The sequence below is a fragment of the Gymnodraco acuticeps genome, unplaced genomic scaffold, assembly GCF_902827175.1.
Source record: "Gymnodraco acuticeps unplaced genomic scaffold, fGymAcu1.1, whole genome shotgun sequence".
In the NCBI taxonomy this organism is placed as follows: domain Eukaryota; kingdom Metazoa; phylum Chordata; class Actinopteri; order Perciformes; family Bathydraconidae; genus Gymnodraco; species Gymnodraco acuticeps.
In genome coordinates, this window is record NW_022992235.1 from 119838 (window position 1) to 138563 (window position 18726).

General features: G+C 39.9%; 1 protein-coding gene across 1 annotated transcript in view; it reads right to left on the bottom strand.

Moving 5' to 3' along the window:
• Nucleotides 1–2452: 2452 nt before the first annotated feature.
• The window catches only part of LOC117539900 (voltage-dependent T-type calcium channel subunit alpha-1I-like), a 31364-nt gene continuing 15090 nt past the window's right edge, over nt 2453–18726 (bottom strand). Inside the window, exons 5-6 of the mRNA XM_034206254.1 lie at nt 12671–12879; nt 2453–6894 (exon numbers count right to left, since the gene is read on the bottom strand). Coding sequence (XP_034062145.1) covers nt 6292–6894; nt 12671–12879 — 812 coding nt within the window. The 3' untranslated portion in view covers nt 2453–6291. The remainder of the gene's footprint in view (nt 6895–12670; nt 12880–18726) is intronic.

Below are 18726 nucleotides of genomic sequence, written 5' to 3' on the forward strand. Positions count from 1 at the left end.
GGAGTCATAAGAAGGCTTTGTTATCCAGTGAGCAGAAAATAGAGCTGGAAAATCATTTATTTGGGGATTTATGTGATAGCAAAGCTGTGTCAAAGATATTTCGCTAATGACATTTCTTTCTGAGTTGGCAGATCCGCGCCGTAACGGCCGAGGCCTGGGTGAGATCAGAGAGGGAACGAGAGATGAAAGGGAGTGAGGGGAAGTGTGGAGGCGCTTAATGTGGATTTGAGTATAACTAAGGATGGATGGAGGGATTTGGGTTCAATACGGAAAGATAATAAGGAAAAGAAAAAATGCACATGGAAGTAATGCGGAAATGAAATCTCATAAAGCAGAATCTATTAGTCTGACAACAATAAGCCTCTAGGCTCAGTAGTTTGAGGATTCTGCGTATAATCTGCCCTGTACTTCCTGTCTGAGACAATAGGAGCAGTGTGGCCCCAGAAGTAGGAACAATGCATGATAAACAGGGATCTGTCAAAGACTAACAAAAGACAAGGACTTGAATACAAGCAGAACTCATATAGAGACACAGCAGGTGAACGAATAAGGCTGACGATCACACAGGCATGAAAACACTTTTTCAGGATACACTACATGGCCCCGTCTTTTTGGAGCGGAAGAAATACCGAATAACCATACAAAGTGAACTGTAAGGCTGTGCTGTCGGTAAACCCTTTCCATTTACCTTTTGTCTTAACATCTAACATGAAATAATATACCTCTTATCCTAAATCCATTACATGTGTCTGGCAGTGGCGTTGGCAGCAGTGAGCTCGGCTGTGGTTGTCTCCGTGTGTTTTCTGTAAGGAAAGAAACAACAAGGTTAAACACAAAGTAGACAAGATCAGTGGCGTTTTTATATGTGCACAAGTGGTGGGGCACGAACAACCAAATGTGCCAACTGCTAGGACTGTCTTAGGGAAGATGGCTTTCAGATGCGCAGCTCCTCTGTCTTGGAATAGTCTGCAATTAAAATGGAAGCTGAGCAATCTGGTGCCACTAAATGTTTTTAAAGCTTTAAAGCTATTCACTCGGAAGCTGTTGGTGCCTGCTCATGTGGATAGTTATTGTAAATTGTAAATCCCTGTAATGATGCTGTAAGATGTCCTTTTTGTTGTTCAGTTTATGTTTTGATGTTTCATGTGGAACTACTTGAGCAGGTCTCCCTTGAAAAAGAGATCAATGAGCTCAATGGGATTCACCTGGGTAAATAAAGGTTTGAAATGAACAACTTAGATGTGTGTATAAAAGCTTCTGGTGCTTTTTTAAACACGTAAATAAATAGCTGTATCCATGGTTCCGATAGAGAGAGAGCGGGGGGGGAGACACTCATCACGAGGTCACAATATCAATGGATCCAGCAGAGCAATAGCCTATGGGCAAAACACAGAAGATCAACAAAATATATGACATGAAATGAACTTACCAAATCTGAAGCAGATGGTCAGCTTCATTTCACTGATTGTAATCGCTGTACGCTCTCTCGTCTCCTCTTCACTACGGGGTGAGAACTACGCTTTTCGTGGCACACGTACTTACAGCCAATCAGCTCTCTGTTTTAAGAGATGACGTTTGGTAGGTATGGCAGCTCAATGCCCCTATGGGGATTATTTGTTTGCCGCACACATTGAATAGGAAAATCCTCTGAGCATGCGCAGTGTAGTTTTTACAGAACCCACTCACTTTGACCGTGAGAGAGAGGGGCTTGCCCCACGTCGCTCAAAACGTCTCGATAGGCACACTGTAGACACTAATTAGAAGAACGCAGACGGCAGCAATGTACAGACGAATCAGATGATTAAACACATCTTAAAATATATTTTAAGATGTGTTTTTTTGCATTCTTTTTTCATTGTTATTTGAACTACTTTCTGCTGACACTAGCACACTGGCTGTGTGCACTTCTTTTTCAGCCCCCTTATCTGCTGTATGAGGGCAGGCGTATTGATGCCAGTTAGTTAAGGGCCAAACTCTATGCTTCAAGGTACCACAATGAATACAAGTGCTGTTGAAAGGAACTGTGGAGAAAGGGCAGTGAAATAACACTTATCCGGTTCAAGGCAAAAACACATACGTTTTAAGTAGTAAATACTTTTGATTGGTCTTACTAAACCCCATTTAGAAATGTTTAGCATGTTGGTATCTAGTTTTTGAAGACAACCTCACCTATATAAACTGATAATTATTTTTTACATTTTGACATACTATATGAACATTTTGGATGCAAAATCGCACTAAAAACAGTTAACAATATAACTATCTTATTATATAATATATAACAAAAATAATTATCTCAGATATTTATCTACTAGCTGTTGCACAACGGATTCAAGTTGCTAAAAAGGATTACACTTTTGAACAGTCAATTAAGAAGGAACTGAGACCGGAAATGAAACTTTGGTACCATTTTGAGAAATAATATGCAAAGAGAAACTCCAGGAGACAGAGGTTGAAAAGCTATTTCACTTTTATATGACACTAGAATGACATTTAAGAAAACAGAAAATAAAACCCACATGCATTTTGGAGAATGGAAATCAAGTTGGGAACATGAAGGGGGAAGAAGAGAAAACATACACACTCCAACACTCTTTGAATACATGAATACATCATCATCCTTTCAGTGGCCTTTGAATCTCGCTGGTATTTTATTCTAATACATGAAGTCATAAATATAATCTCCTCTCACCATATTGGCTATACGAGTCTCTAACTGTACATCTACTTTAGCATATTGCATATCTCGAATAGAGGGGGGAATCAATATTCATTGTATACTCCGGCCTCCCTGTGGACGGGAGATAATGTAATTGAATGAGAATTAGGACAACAAGAAGACGAAGTAGAGGAAGAGATGAAGACGGATCTCATCTCAAACCACTACAGAAGCATCCTGCAGTGTGTTGACGTTGACATCTTTGTATATTTCTTACTGTACGCATGTGCTTACATATGTGGTGTGTGTGAGTGCATATAGGTCCAACCTGAGGTCTACCTGCTCTGGGTTTTCATGACACATGGGTCGTCAAACAAGTGCTCGAAGTCACATGTTCACACCAGATCCTTGCCATAGTACAGGGTATGTTCTACTATCTTGCTACACTCAAGCAGACCTGAGTCAATAATCATTTGGGTTTAATGCAGCAACCATCTCATCTTCTGAAATCCTGGAAATCTGACAGTACACTGAACCCACAAAACTCATACCCAGTACTTCACACACACATGCAAAGCAGCTTCCTTGAGTATCATTTCAGCAGCTCAGGTGTATTCTGGGCTATTGAACAACGACAGAGGGTCAGAAAGGCAGTTTGATGTCATTCAGTTTGATCTGACTGGTCCCACAGACCAGTGCATTTAATATTAACGCTCTCTGTTTTTATTTTAAATAAGTATCAGTGGCTTTTGATGCAAACCCAATAAACGGAGCAGCACTGAGGTGAACACTGGACAGCATTAAAGACAACTGAACTGAAGAGGTTGTGTCAACAAGCCAATGCTTCTGGTACCAGAGGTCTTTAAAAAACACAATGCTTAACATCAGCCATTGTTGTCACCCAATGCTGGATTTGACTTTATTGAAGCCAGTTCTTCATCAAGCTTTTCTTCTTTGGGTCTAGTGGAGTTTGACTAAGGGTGCGTTCACACCTGCCTTGTATAGTCCGGTTGAATGTAACCCTAGTGCGTTTAGCCGCCTGGTGCGGTTCATTTGGGTCGGTGTGAACGCAGTCCGAGACCTCTGAAGTGAACTAAACAACCAGACTCTAGTCCGCTAAAAGAGGTGGTCTCGGAGCGCTTGCTAGTGAACTCTGGAGCGGTTCATCGCTGGTGTGAACGCAGTCCGCACCAAAACATAGGAAGCGTAGTATTTACGCGTCACAAGAACGCGGATATCTTCAAAATCTTTAGCGAAAGAGTCTTTCAAGACATCCGCGGTTGTTTAGTTAAAGAGTGAAGTGAATGAAGTGTTGAACAGTGTCGTGTAAAGTAACAATTCTCCGTCAGCTTTAAAAGTAGGAACACCTGTCGTCTGTGAAACCCCCTCCTTACTGCAGAACGTCTCTCATTATGTTATAATGTTTTTTAACGGACGTTGTCTGATTATATAATCATATGCGCGGGCCGCTAGTGTCTGTTGATCTCCAGATTAACAGCAGCATGAGAATAACCTGCCGAAAGTGCCGATGCTCCATGGCGGAGGCTCCGCTAGAAATTGCAGGGTTTTGTGTTTTTACCCCCTTAATGTCTGACCAATGGTTGAACAGCATTTCCGAGCACATGACTTGTGTTTAAAGTTTATAGTCCGTTTGAGTTTCCCCGTGTGAACGCAAACTGAACCTTCTGAAAAATGAAACAATGCAACAAACTATGGTCTGGTGCCACCAGAGAAGCGACTATTCGGTGTGAATGCGACCTAAAAGGCCAAGTGTATTTGGGATGGCATAAAGTTCTAAGAAGTATTCTTTCAAACAAACAAATGAGGACGAGACCACCTCTTTTTGTTGTACCAATGTCTGGCCTGGTTTTGATCAAACTAAAAAGGAACATTTTAGCAGGTATATATGCAAAGGTGATGGCAGTCTACAGCCTTGCTAGCAGCTCTGTGAGGCTGTGGTTGAGCATAGTGGTGCTTTGAATGTTGCTGGATGGACAAATGAAGGGGTCTCAAAAGCTGTTGCACTTCATATTTAGGGTACTATGAACTTCTTTGAAAGGTTTTATGACAATACGTGGTGTAGATGTCCAGATAGTTCAACATAATTGTAATCTTTGACCTGTTGGTGGCGTTAATTTAAATGAATGGGGCATTCAAGTTCATTAGGGTTTATTTACTGGACCCCAAATATATATATATCTCCAATAGCAGTTTAAACATTTCATTCTAGACCAAAGTGGTGAAGCAATTGATGGACCAAAAATGTCATCCATACATTAGCCATTGAGCTATCATGGAAACAAATTGACATAACTGTACAAATGACTAATGACTATTCTCAAAGCCAATATCTTTGAACCACAAATCCATCTTTTCTTAATTTCCTTTGAAGCATTAAAATCCCTACATCTTAGATAGCACTGTTTAGTAGTCAGTCATCATCTGAAGCAGAGACGAGGAAAACTAGATGACATCAAACTCTTTCCAAAGTCTCTATGTTTTATTAATATGTTGAATGTTTTACCCCCGGCCTTGTGAAGTATATTTGATCTGTGGGAATCCCTACTTCACATTTAACATGTAAGTAGATGGTTAATATACGCGGGACGTCTTTTTAAGCTTATTTCAAACTGTTTAAATGTGTTAAATACATATTTTAGGAAATTCTGGATGTTCGCGAGAAATCCAACCAATACTTTTACAAGTTATTTCCAGGGACAGATCTCTCTTACATGTATATATATATATATTACTTTCATGAGAAAAGTCTGGGGTTTAAACCCTTTCAACCAGCGTGTTAGGTAGTTTTTTGCCCAGGTCTGCACTCAATACATTTTAGCCCTTTCATGGGTATGTAGAAAGCACAAAGAGTCCACTCTGAAAGTGGCCAACGCCTCCACCGACCCACATGTATTCTCAGCAGCAGTCACATATCCAGCCTTCTATTAAAAGACGCCCTTTGTGGATCATCAGACTTTAGCTGACAAACAGAGACAGACATGTCTACATTCGCACAACTTCAATACGTTGAAGTTGAAAAAAAGGACACAGTAAAATAAACAAGCTTTCGTTTCTCAGTTACCCGCAAACCTGCTTAAGAGGAAAAAAGGTAGGTCGATGCTACTTGTTAGCGATGGATATTACAAAATAAAACTGTACAAAGTTCAGTTCTTCCTCAAAAGAAGCTTCAGAGTTTGCCATCCGTCCAATCTTGACAACACTGAGGTTGACGGCACGTTGGGTCTAGCTTTTAATGTCTTTGAAATGTTTGTTTCGAAGCAGTACAACTATAAATATCATCACTTTAGTAATGTTCATCAATCACTTTAATTGTCATGCCTGTCTGTAGCTTTTTCAAATATCCTGTATTTCAGATAGTGAAACCCAGATCAGCCAAAAGCTGGTTCTTTTTTGTTTAGTCCTTTCATAAAGCAACAATATCCACTGTGTTCTTTTGAGAAATGACTAACCCCAAGCAGCCGGATCCAGAGAGGAATGAGAGACGACTCAAAGACACGACAGGGTTTCAGAATCGGGATCACAGGACATGTATTAAAGTCTCTTCCCGCTCTGTTCACGGTCCAGAAATGCAAATGGTCAAAGACGTCCACTCCAGGGAGGCAACAAATGTTTCATCTATTTTTCCTGGAGCTTGTGTCTGTGGGTTTCGCGCTGAAGTCTGTGATGTCCTCCTCCTCCCCTGCCGCCCTCCCCTCCGTCCAGGGGTTGGACAAGTAACCGTGTGCGTCTATGAGGTGGCGGCCATCTTTACTCCTGGCGGATACATTGGTTTGGTCCAGTGAGCCCGTGCTGTTACACTTCTTCACCAGCGGGGGTGCCAGAGAGCCCGGGCTGAGCAGCGACGTCAGGGAGAGACTGTTCAGCGTTTCTGACAAATGTTCGCTGTTCAGGGTCTGCCGACAAACATCCGTCCCCGTCCCCACTTCCTCGTCTGAAGGGTCCATTGAGTCCTGACGTGGGCATCCAGGGCTGGTGCTGCCCCCCCCACAGCTGCTCTGGCTCCTCTGGTGCCCCCTGGTGGCCTGGAGGGTAAACGTAGTGCTGCGTCTCTTCAGCAGAGGGGGGTCTCCTGAGGCTGGTTCCTCCTGGGGATGGATGGGGAGAGCCATGGGGAGGGGAGGGGACACGCTGAAGCTGAGCCCTTCCTCCAGAGTGGTCTGCAGGCTGCCCTCTGAACTGCCCGTGGCCAGAGAGGAGTCACTGTGGGACGGGTGCTGCTCACAGAGGGAGGGGGTGGTGAGAGGAAGGGAAATGAAGAAATTAGTACTTCATAGAAAATAGATATTAGATTAGATTCCTTTATTGTCACTACACAGAGTACAGCGACATTCCAAGTATTCCCAAAGGTGCAATCACACATAACAGACCTAATAATACACGCTAAAAACATTTAATATATACTTATATATATTGAAGTGACTGTTATTTTGTATATAATGATTGTTGTGCTTTTATTTAGGTCTTAATATGTATAAATGTGTCTTTTGATTGTGTATATATATATAGGTATGTATGTACATCTTTATACATATTTTTTATATATATTTGATTTTGTATTTGGGATTGTGAGAAACGTTATTTCGATCTCTCTGTCTGTACACACAAACTGAAAGATTGACAATACAATTGACTTTGAAAACATTACTCCTGGTTTGCACCACAACATATTTCATGTATTCACAAGATTAGGTTTAAAATAGTGTTACACTTTCTTTTAAATGATTGAACCAGGATTTCAAATGTGCACACTGTAAGGTTTCAGCGTTAGAGTCCTTTTAGTTTATTGTTTTGTGTTTATTCTTGTGACCTTGCATTTTATTTAGGTATTGACTCTACCCTCTCTTTCAGGTGTCTACACTTCCTGTCTTTGTGTGTCACCTGCCCGCCTGCTTGTTGTCTCTTGCTCCTGATTGTTTTCCCCTGTGCCCCATTACCTAATGTGTGTGTGTGTGTGTGTGTGTGTGTATATATAGCCCTTCTCTCCTTTTGTCTTTTGTCGGTTCGTCTTGTCAACACACCAAGTCCATGTCTGTATACCCTCGTGAACTATTGAGCAACCGAGTGGAACCTAGAGATCTTTTGAGTATCCTAGTTGATCCTAGTAATCTTTTACTTTGAAAAGTCTTTTGTAAAATAAAATATATTTTTGAAGTCAAAACCGAACCTTCCAGCATCAGTCCCAGCCCGTTTATCGGTTGTTAAAATGAACATATTGCCCCGCATACATTTCGTAAGCTCAATGATCCCCCTAGCACCTCCAACAGGATACTGGCAAAAACTAGATTCTTTACTTCGATGCTACATCTGGAATGGTAAACGACCCAGTATAAAATGGTCAGCTCTTCAGTATAGAAAATCAGATGGGGGATTGGCATGCCCAAATTTTAAACTATATCATTGGGCATTCATATTAAGATCTCTCAGCTATTGGGTATATGAAGATAAAATGTCATCTTGGAAGAATATGGAACAAGATTTAATAGCGCCGATAAGATTAAGGGACTTTCTCCTTTCAGGTATATCTACCAAAAAATGTGATTTACTGTACGGTCCAATTTTAACTTATATGATTAAAGTGTTCAGAGCAGCAGGGAAATTCCTAAACTTTAAGAGTGTGTGGTGTAGGTCATCTCCATTATGGAACAATCATAACCTATTGACTGGGGGAAAACCATTTAACAACAAAGCTTGGGAGGATAAAGGTATTAAAACTCTTCAGGACATTAATGGGGAAAATTGTATTCATGACTTTCAAAAACTGGTCTCTCAATATAATATTGATCAACACTCTCTCTTCTTTTACTTTAGAATAAGGTCTGCCTGTAAAGCCTATGGGGTCCCCTGGGGGTCAGATTTGAAAGAACATCCTATTCTGAGTTGGGTGCAAAGTGCTCCCAAAAAAATAGTTTCGTTTATCTATAATAATCTTAACTCCCAGAACTATATTCCTACATCAGGCATGAGAGCATGGGACAGGGAAATATCTACTTTAGGACAAGAATTGGATTGGGATGCAATTTGGGCTAATGTTACGGGTGCTTCAAAAAACCCAAACCATCAGTATATACATCTGACATTTTGTCATAGAGCATATCTAACACCAATAATTGGACACAGAATTGGATTGGTACCTGACCCGTATTGTTCATTTTGTCACCAGGGAACCATTGGCTCTTTCTTACATGTTGTATGGGAGTGTCCAGGAGTATTGCACTTTTGGGGGAAGGTTATTAGTACCCTTACAGATTTAATAGGGTTGAGATTACCAATGGAACCTGCTGTACATCTTCTAAATGATGAATCTCACCTTTCCCTTACGGGGAAAACTCGCAAAATCTGGCTAACAGGCTTGACTGCAGCTAAAAAGATTATAGTCCAACGTTGGAAACCTCCTCACGATATTTCAAGTTCTCACTGGCTTCAGAGTTTTTTGAACATTTCTTACCTTGAACTGTCCTCTGCGAGAATCAACGATGCAAAACCTGATACAATTTTAATGTGGACAGATCTGATATCTAACTTAAAGGAGCTCCTGACCAAATAAGAATGCTATCCCTGAGGGGATATTTTTGCCCCGGTGGTTGGTGGTGGAGTGGTTGGGGGGTGGGCGATGGAGTGGTTGGGGGGTGGGCTATGGAGTGGGTGGGTAGCTGGGTGGGATGTAGGATAGAGGGATGGGATTGAATTAATCCAAAATGTTGTGCAACCTGAATTGTCTTCTGTACTGTGTTGTAAATTGAAGATGTTGCAATAAAAAATGTATGATAAAAAAAAAAAAAAACCGAATCGTGCATCTGAGTTCCTGTGAGTCCTTCGTGTCACACACAGAGGGGGAGGTGAGAGGAAGGGGAATTAAGCAATTAGTACTTTATTCCTGGTTTGCACCACACAACATTTTATTTATTTATTATTATTTATTCACAAGATTAGATTTAAAATAGTGTTACACTTTCTTTTAAATGATTGAACAAGACTTCACACTTGCTCCAGCCTGTGGGCAGTGATGGTGTTGGCTCGACGGGTCACAAACGTTCTCATTTTACGGACATTTGAGGAGAAATTAAGGCAATTTCAAAGCATTAATGTTGCTTCATATATGCCTGCCAACGGCATGCCGTGCTGACAGCAGTGTCAACAACACGAACATCTTTGCTATTGGTTGAAGCTGCTACTTTGAGGGTCAAAGTTCACCGAAGTGGAACTCGTTCTGATGCAAAGACACAAGTTCGCTTCAGCAACGGAAGAGAATCTTCTTATTTGCCACTTTGCTCAACAATCTCTCTGTCAAGTTATAACTTATTACACAAGAAGGGCCAAGCATACATGTCTCGCTTTATGAAGAATTGTTTGAACAAGCATTAAGAATGAATTCTGCTATAACCTACTTCAAATCCATTTAGTTCCTGAATCTGATTCTGAGTTGTTTTTCTTCAACTCTTTTAAAAAGTAATTCAACAGTTTGGATCAGAGTTTAAAGTGGACTTTAGAAAGTTGCACTAAAAGGGCAGATTTGAATAACCCATAAAGAGAAGTTTAAAACATACATTGTTAGATTGAAGGTAGGTTCATCGGTGGAAGATACATAAAGTACTTCTTAACTAAAATGTCCATGTATGGTTTCAAGTGTAAAGGTCGTCCTGATTGGTGCACCCCTTCTTATCAATGTGTCTCATAGCATTTGTTTTACTGCAAATGATACATCAACATTATTCATACATGTGAGAAAGTGAGAGTTTATGAAAAAGGAGAAATGGAGGGTTTGGCAGAAAAGAGGAACAAGATGGAGGCCAGGGAGAAGAAAGAGGCGTTCAGGGACACCAGAAGAAGACATAAAGGAAACACAATAAAAAGGGACCGAAGAGAATGTGAAGATCCAGAGTGTGCACGGTATCAGACTCAGGGCTAATTAGCTGAGCGCCGCAGAGCTTTGGATCATAGAGGCACTCAGGCACGAGCTAAACAAACCGAAACAGGTGGAGGGGAGAGAAAAGAGAAGCCCGTCTCCATGGTTACACGGCGGCAAGAACTAAAATAAGTGCCTTTTCATCCTCGCTTGTTTTCATGCAGAAGCCAACGCAGGGGGAGGTGTTGGATTCAATACGAAATGAGATCATACCTTTATTTATAACTAAATAAATGATGGGGAGTTTCACACAAAGAACATCAAGGAGGCGGGTCAACGGGTCGGAAACATTTCTACAGGTGTTACTCAAATCTACTGATCAGTTTGACTTTCAGCTTTAAGGTCACTATTTCATCTTCATTGTGTTCCAGCAGCTCTGGAGCCTGTATTGAAAGAAATCAACAGGTCGTTGGTTTAATGCTCTTTGAACTATCAGTTACACATTCATTACATTACACTGGCTTTTAATATAGTTGAGCATAACATTAGATATGTGTCTGTGTTTTATATGCCTCTAGTTATTATGCTTTTTATCTTGTTTTTAATTATTGTTTTATTATTTTACTCCTATTGTGTTCTTTTATATGTGTTCCCTGTACAGCACAGTTTTAAATCGACTATACAAAGAAATAAAGATCGAGATTGAGAACCATATTATTTCCTTAGAACATAGGCTATTGTTTTTAAATGCCATTCATTTTCTGTAAAGCACTTTGAATGGCCTTGTGTTGAAAGGTGCTATATAAATAAACTTGCCTTGCCTATTGTATCAAATCTGATTGTTGGCGTTTGGACATACAATAAGGCCATATAGTCACATTTAAAAAGCTTGTTTGAACTTATTTCCCAAGTCAATTGGAATAAACAGCGTTTTGGCGGCAGGGAAACATTGTGGGAGAGAACAAATGTTTAACGGCAATTTTCAGCAGTCTGTTATTACCAGTGTAATCACTGTGTGTCCTCTCTGGATACTTCTGTTCCAGTAACAATCTCCTGAACAATGAAACCTGAAGTCATCATAACAGAAATACAACAACTGAGGCCTGTACTCTGAAGCCAGTTCAACAGACCCTGGATATGTTCGAGTTATCTTACCTAACCCAAAACAAACGCGCTCTCGCTAAGCGGTCCCACGACGCTGGTTATCAACTCGGTAACTCAAGCCAGGGTTTCTCTGTCCGGCTGAGCGCGTGTTCACATGCAAGGGGCGGGGCTAGCAACATTTGACCAATCATAAACATGGATAAGCCTACTGACAGCGCAGCGTCATACTTCCTGAATGAAAAGTGAACTATAATATTAGACATATGAAGAAGTTCAACTTTAAACATCCATGACTTAAACACTTGATCCAGGATCAAAGCCACATAGCTGCACCTGCAAGGTGAATACAGCTGGTGACAGAACAAGTGTTTGAATGCGTACATTAACAGGTTTATGATATCACTGCCCCGTCCAAGACACCATCTGACTTTCATTACATTTGACTCGAGTGTTTCGTCAACTTAATGTGTTGCTTAAAATAATAGGTTGTAGATGTTCCTGTATAATGCATACACTCTTTCTTTCTAGACGTGTTAGTAAGATATATGTTTAATAATGACTGTTTAGTGTCTAGGCCCCTATTCTAAAGCTTCAGATCCCGTTTCACACATTCTGTCTCACAATTCTAGTATTATTTGTTTTATACATCATTTGGCAAATCCGATCTGCCTGCTTGAATTATTTTTTGATCCATGACAACTCTGGTTCACTTATCTAAATACACTCAGAAGTACGGATCCATCCATCCATCCATCCATCCATCCATCCATCCATCCATCCATCCATCCATCCATCCATCCATCCATCCATCCATCCATCCATCCATCCGTCCATCCATCCATCCGTCCATCCATCCATCCGTCCATCCATCCATCCGTCCGTCCATCCATCCGTCCGTCCGTCCATCCGTCCGTCCATCCATCCGTCCATCCATCCATCCGTCCATCCATCCGTCCGTCCGTCCATCCATCCGTCCGTCCATCCATCCATCCGTCCATCCATCCATCCGTCCATCCGTTCATCCGTTCATCCGTTAATAATACCTGAGAGCTCAGAGGCCTGCTGTTTGCTCCAGGTGAGCGCAGCGAGGCCCAGGAGGCCGGGGAGGGCAGCCTGGACGGGCCTCTGTCTCCAGGACCAACACTGATCCTGGGACTGCCCGGATGAGCTACAGCAGCCGGGTGGAAGAAGTCTGCTGGGAGGTGGAAGACCGGAGAAGAACCGCCTTCATCTCGACTTCCACCATCTCCATCTGAAGACAGAAAGGTTAGAACTTAAAGGTCACCTATTATGCAAAATCCACTTCTTCATGTCTCTTCTACATCAACATGTGTCCCCTCTTCTTCATGTCTCTTCTACATCAACATGTGTCCCCTCTTCTTCATGTCTCTTCTACATCAACATGTGTCCCCTCTTCTTCATGTCTCTTCTACATCACCATGTGTCCCTCTTCTTCATGTCTCTTCTACATCAACATGTGTCCCCTCTTCTTCATGTCTCTTCTACATCAACATGTGTCCCCTCTTCTTCATGTCTCTTCTACATCAACATGTGTCCCCTCTTCTTCATGTCTCTTCTACATCAACATGTGTCCCCTCTTCTTCATGTCTCTTCTACATCAACATGTGTCCCCTCTTCTTCATGTCTCTTCTACATCAACATGTGTCCCCTCTTCTTCATGTGTCCCCTCTTCCTCATGTCTCTTCTACATCAACATGTGTCCCCTCTTCCTCATGTCTCTTCTACATCAACATGTGTCCCCTCTTCTTCATGTCTCTTCTACATCAACATGTGTCCCCTCTTCTTCATGTCTCTTCTACATCACCATGTGTCCCTCTTCTTCATGTCTCTTCTACATCAACATGTGTCCCCTCTTCTTCATGTCTCTTCTACATCAACATGTGTCCCCTCTTCTTCATGTCTCTTCTTCATCAACATGTGTCCCCTCTTCTCCATGTCTCTTCTACATCAACATGTGTCCCCTCTTCTTCATGTCTCTTCTACATCAACATGTGTCCCCTCTTCTTCATGTCTCTTCTACATCAACATGTGTCCCCTCTTCTTCATGTCTCTTCTACATCAACATGTGTCCCCTCTTCTCCATGTCTCTTCTACATCAACATGTGTCCCTCTTCTCCATGTCTCTTCTACATCAACATGTGTCCCCTCTTCTTCATGTATCTTCTACATCAACATGTGTCCCCTCTTCTTCATGTCTCTTCTTCATCAACATGTGTCCCCTCTTCTTCATGTCTCTTCTACATCAACATGTGTCCCCTCTGTGGAAAGAGACTCTGAAAGTTTCAGGAACAAAGATTCTCTCTCTTTTTGATCCATTTCTATAAAAACCTGTCTGAAAATGAGCTGATCAGATTTTGGCCACTTTATGATGTCATAACGATGTTTTGGTTCGTGTAACCATTAGCCAATCAGCAACCAAGGTAACCCCCCCCCACCTTATCACCTATGCTGTATAGAAGTCTATGAAAAAAAGAGGACAAATTCTACCCCCACAACTTACAAATGATGTATCACTTGAATATAGACTCTTATGGCACTACTTATATTCTATTGTATTGTATTTACTTGTACTATTTCATCTACTTTACTGTGTTGCTCTGTTGGAGGAGCCTGGGACATAATATTTTCATCGACAAAACTACACTGTAGCTATGTACAAATGACAATAAAAGCCTTGAACCTTGAATCTTGAAAAAGCAGAAGTAACAGTGTAAAGTAATGTATTGTTGTGTAAACCAGTCCCCCATGTCTTCAGTGACAGTCTGTAGTGTCGTGTCTCAGTGAATTGACTCTGCTTGTATCTCACCATCTGTTCCTGTGATGGCGGTCATATTACGGAGGCGGTGAGCCACCATTAAACCATAACATATCTTTCATCAACATCTAAAAGTCTGCATTTGGGCTGGCATCATCTATCACTGCTTTAATTGCAGAGGAAGTCAATCAACGGTGTGAGATATGAGACACGAGTCTTGTGTGTGAGGTGGAGACGCTCAGAGGAAGCCTTGTGTTATTTAAACGATACGATCAATGTCACTTCAAAGTCAGGATTTAATGAAATCCTGGTGGTTAGATACCAGGCAGGGTCACAGAGAACTCTGATAAGGTTAATAAGCAGCGCTGATGAAAGGTAACCCTGAGAGGGATTATTTTAATACGACGGGATGATGTGGAATATTCAATCAAACCATTTAGCTGCTGTCGGAGGAAAAACGTTACTGAAAGGAAAACTACTCAGACTTTTTGTATTGTTGAAATTATATAATAAGTAAGGGATAACGTGCAGCGAGGCGGTCATTATGGGGAAACGTTTTATTGATTTAAAATGACATGCATCCGCTAAGAAAAATAGTCCGTTGTTACCGTTTGAACTAACGTAGCAACAGCAGGAACTGCTTCGATAGCGGTTTTGAGGAGCTTTTTGATTACAGATTTGAAAACATCATTGCTTGCTTTAAAAGTAGCACAATTCATGATGTCAGACCTTGGGAAGTATCTAGATATCCCTGCCCTAATGCCAAAGGAACTGCACACTGAATATGTGTTCCGTTTGATGTCTGGACCGCTGCGTAAAAAGGACCGCAGCTCCGTGTTGAGGGTTTCTGCCCCGTTACTTCTCCGCGGTTTTACCTTTACTTTCTACTTCTTACATGTTGAACTCAAATACCTGTACTTTCTACTTCTTACATGTTGAACCCAAATACCTGTACTTTCTACTTCTTACATGTTGAACCCAAATACCTGTACTTTCTACTTCTTACATGTTGAACTCAAATACCTGTACTTTCTACTTCTTACATGTTGAACTCAAATACCTGTACTTTCTACTTCTTACATGTTGAACCCAAATACCTGTACTTTCTACTTCTTACATGTTGAACTCAAATACCTGTACTTTCTACTTCTTACATGTTGAACCCAAATACCTGTACTTTCTACTTCTTACATGTTGAACTCAAATACCTGTACTTTCTACTTCTTACATGTTGAACACAAATACCTGTACTTTCTACTTCTTACATGTTGAACACAAATACCTGTACTTTCTACTTCTTACATGTTGAACACAAATACCTGTACTTTCTACTTCTTACATGTTGAACACAAATACATGTACTTTCTACTTCTTCCATGTTGAACACAAATACCTGTACTTTCTACTTCTTACATGTTGAACTCAAATACCTGTACTTTCTACTTCTTACATGTTGAACCCCAAATACCTGTACTTTCTACTTCTTACATGTTGAACTCAAATACCTGTACTTTCTACTTCTTACATGTTGAACTCAAATACCTGTACTTTCTACTTCTTACATGTTGAACCCAAATACCTGTACTTTCTACTTCTTACATGTTGAACTCAAATACCTGTACTTTCTACTTCTTACATGTTGAACTCAAATACCTGTACTTTCTACTTCTTACATGTTGAACCCAATACCTGTACTTTCTACTTCTCACATGTTGAACCCAAATACCTGTACTTTCTACTTCTTACATGTTGAACTCAAATACCTGTACTTTCTACTTCTTACATGTTGAACTCAAATACCTGTACTTTCTACTTCTTACATGTTGAACCCAAATACCTGTACTTTCTACTTCTTACATGTTGAACTCAAATACCTGTACTTTCTACTTCTTACATGTTGAACCCAAATACCTGTACTTTCTACTTCTTACATGTTGAACTCAAATACCTGTACTTTCTACTTCTTACATGTTGAACTCAAATACCTGTACTTTCTACTTCTTACATGTTGAACCCAAATACCTGTACTTTCTACTTCTTACATGTTGAACTCAAATACCTGTACTTTCTACTTCTTACATGTTGAACCCAAATACCTGTACTTTCTACTTCTTACATGTTGAACTCAAATACCTGTACTTTCTACTTCTTACATGTTGAACACAAATACCTGTACTTTCTACTTCTTACATGTTGAACACAAATACCTGTACTTTCTACTTCTTACATGTTGAACACAAATACCTGTACTTTCTACTTCTTACATGTTGAACACAAATACATGTACTTTCTACTTCTTCCATGTTGAACACAAATACCTGTACTTTCTACTTCTTACATGTTGAACTCAAATACCTGTACTTTCTACTTCTTACATGTTGAACCCAAATACCTGTACTTTCTACTTCTTACATGTTGAACTCAAATACCTGTACTTTCTACTTCTTACATGTTGAACTCAAATACCTGTACTTTCTACTTCTTACATGTTGAACCCAAATACCTGTACTTTCTACTTCTTACATGTTGAACCCAAATACCTGTACTTTCTACTTCTTACATGTTGAACTCAAATACCTGTACTTTCTACTTCTTACATGTTGAACTCAAATACCTGTACTTTCTACTTCTTACATGTTGAACCCAAATACCTGTACTTTCTACTTCTTACATGTTGAACTCAAATACCTGTACTTTCTACTTCTTACATGTTGAACACAAATACCTGTACTTTCTACTTCTCACATGTTGAACTCAAATACCTGTACTTTCTACTTCTTACATGTTGAACTCAAATACCTGTACTTTCTACTTCTTACATGTTGAACCCAAATACCTGTACTTTCTACTTCTTACATGTTGAACTCAAATACCTGTACTTTCTACTTCTTACATGTTGAACTCAAATACCTGTACTTTCTACTTCTTACATGTTGAACCCAAATACCTGTACTTTCTACTTCTTACATGTTGAACTCAAATACCTGTACTTTCTACTTCTTACATGTTGAACTCAAATACCTGTACTTTCTACTTCTTACATGTTGAACTCAAATACCTGTACTTTCTACTTCTTACATGTTGAACTCAAATACCTGTACTTTCTACTTCTTACATGTTGAACCCAAATACCTGTACTTTCTACTTCTTACATGTTGAACTCAAATACCTGTACTTTCTACTTCTTACATGTTGAACTCAAATACCTGTACTTTCTACTTCTTACATGTTGAACCCAAATACCTGTACTTTCTACTTCTTACATGTTGAACTCAAATACCTGTACTTTCTACTTCTTACATGTTGAACTCAAATACCTGTACTTTCTACTTCTTACATGTTGAACTCAAATACCTGTACTTTCTACTTCTTACATGTTGAACCCAAATACCTGTACTTTCTACTTCTTACATGTTGAACTCAAATACCTGTACTTTCTACTTCTTACATGTTGAACTCAAATACCTGTACTTTCTACTTCTTACATGTTGAACTCAAATACCTGTACTTTCTACTTCTTACATGTTGAACTCAAATACCTGTACTTTCTACTTCTTACATGTTGAACTCAAATACCTGTACTTTCTACTTCTTACATGTTGAACTCAAATACCTGTACTTTCTACTTCTTACATGTTGAACCCAAATACCTGTACTTTCTACTTCTTACATGTTGAACTCAAATACCTGTACTTTCTACTTCTTACATGTTGAACTCAAATACCTGTACTTTCTACTTCTTACATGTTGAACTCAAATACCTGTACTTTCTACTTCTTACATGTTGAACTCAAATACCTGTACTTTCTACTTCTTACATGTTGAACCCAAATACCTGTACTTTCTACTTCTTACATGTTGAACACAAATACCTGTACTTTCTACTTCTTACATGTTGAACACAAATACCTGTACTTTCTACTTCTCACATGTTGAACCCAAATACCTGTACTTTCTACTTCTTACATGTTGAACACAAATACCTGTACTTTCTACTTCTTACATGTTGAACTCAAATACCTGTACTTTCTACTTCTCACATGTTGAACCCAAATACCTGTACTTTCTACTTCTTACATGTTGAACTCAAATACCTGTACTTTCTACTTCTTACATGTTGAACACAAATACCTGTACTTTCTACTTCTCTCATGTTGAACTCAAATACCTGTACTTTCTACTTCTTACATGTTGAACTCAAATACCTGTACTTTCTACTTCTTACATGTTGAACTCAAATACCTGTACTTTCTACTTCTTACATGTTGAACCCAAATACCTGTACTTTCTACTTCTTACATGTTGAACTCAAATACCTGTACT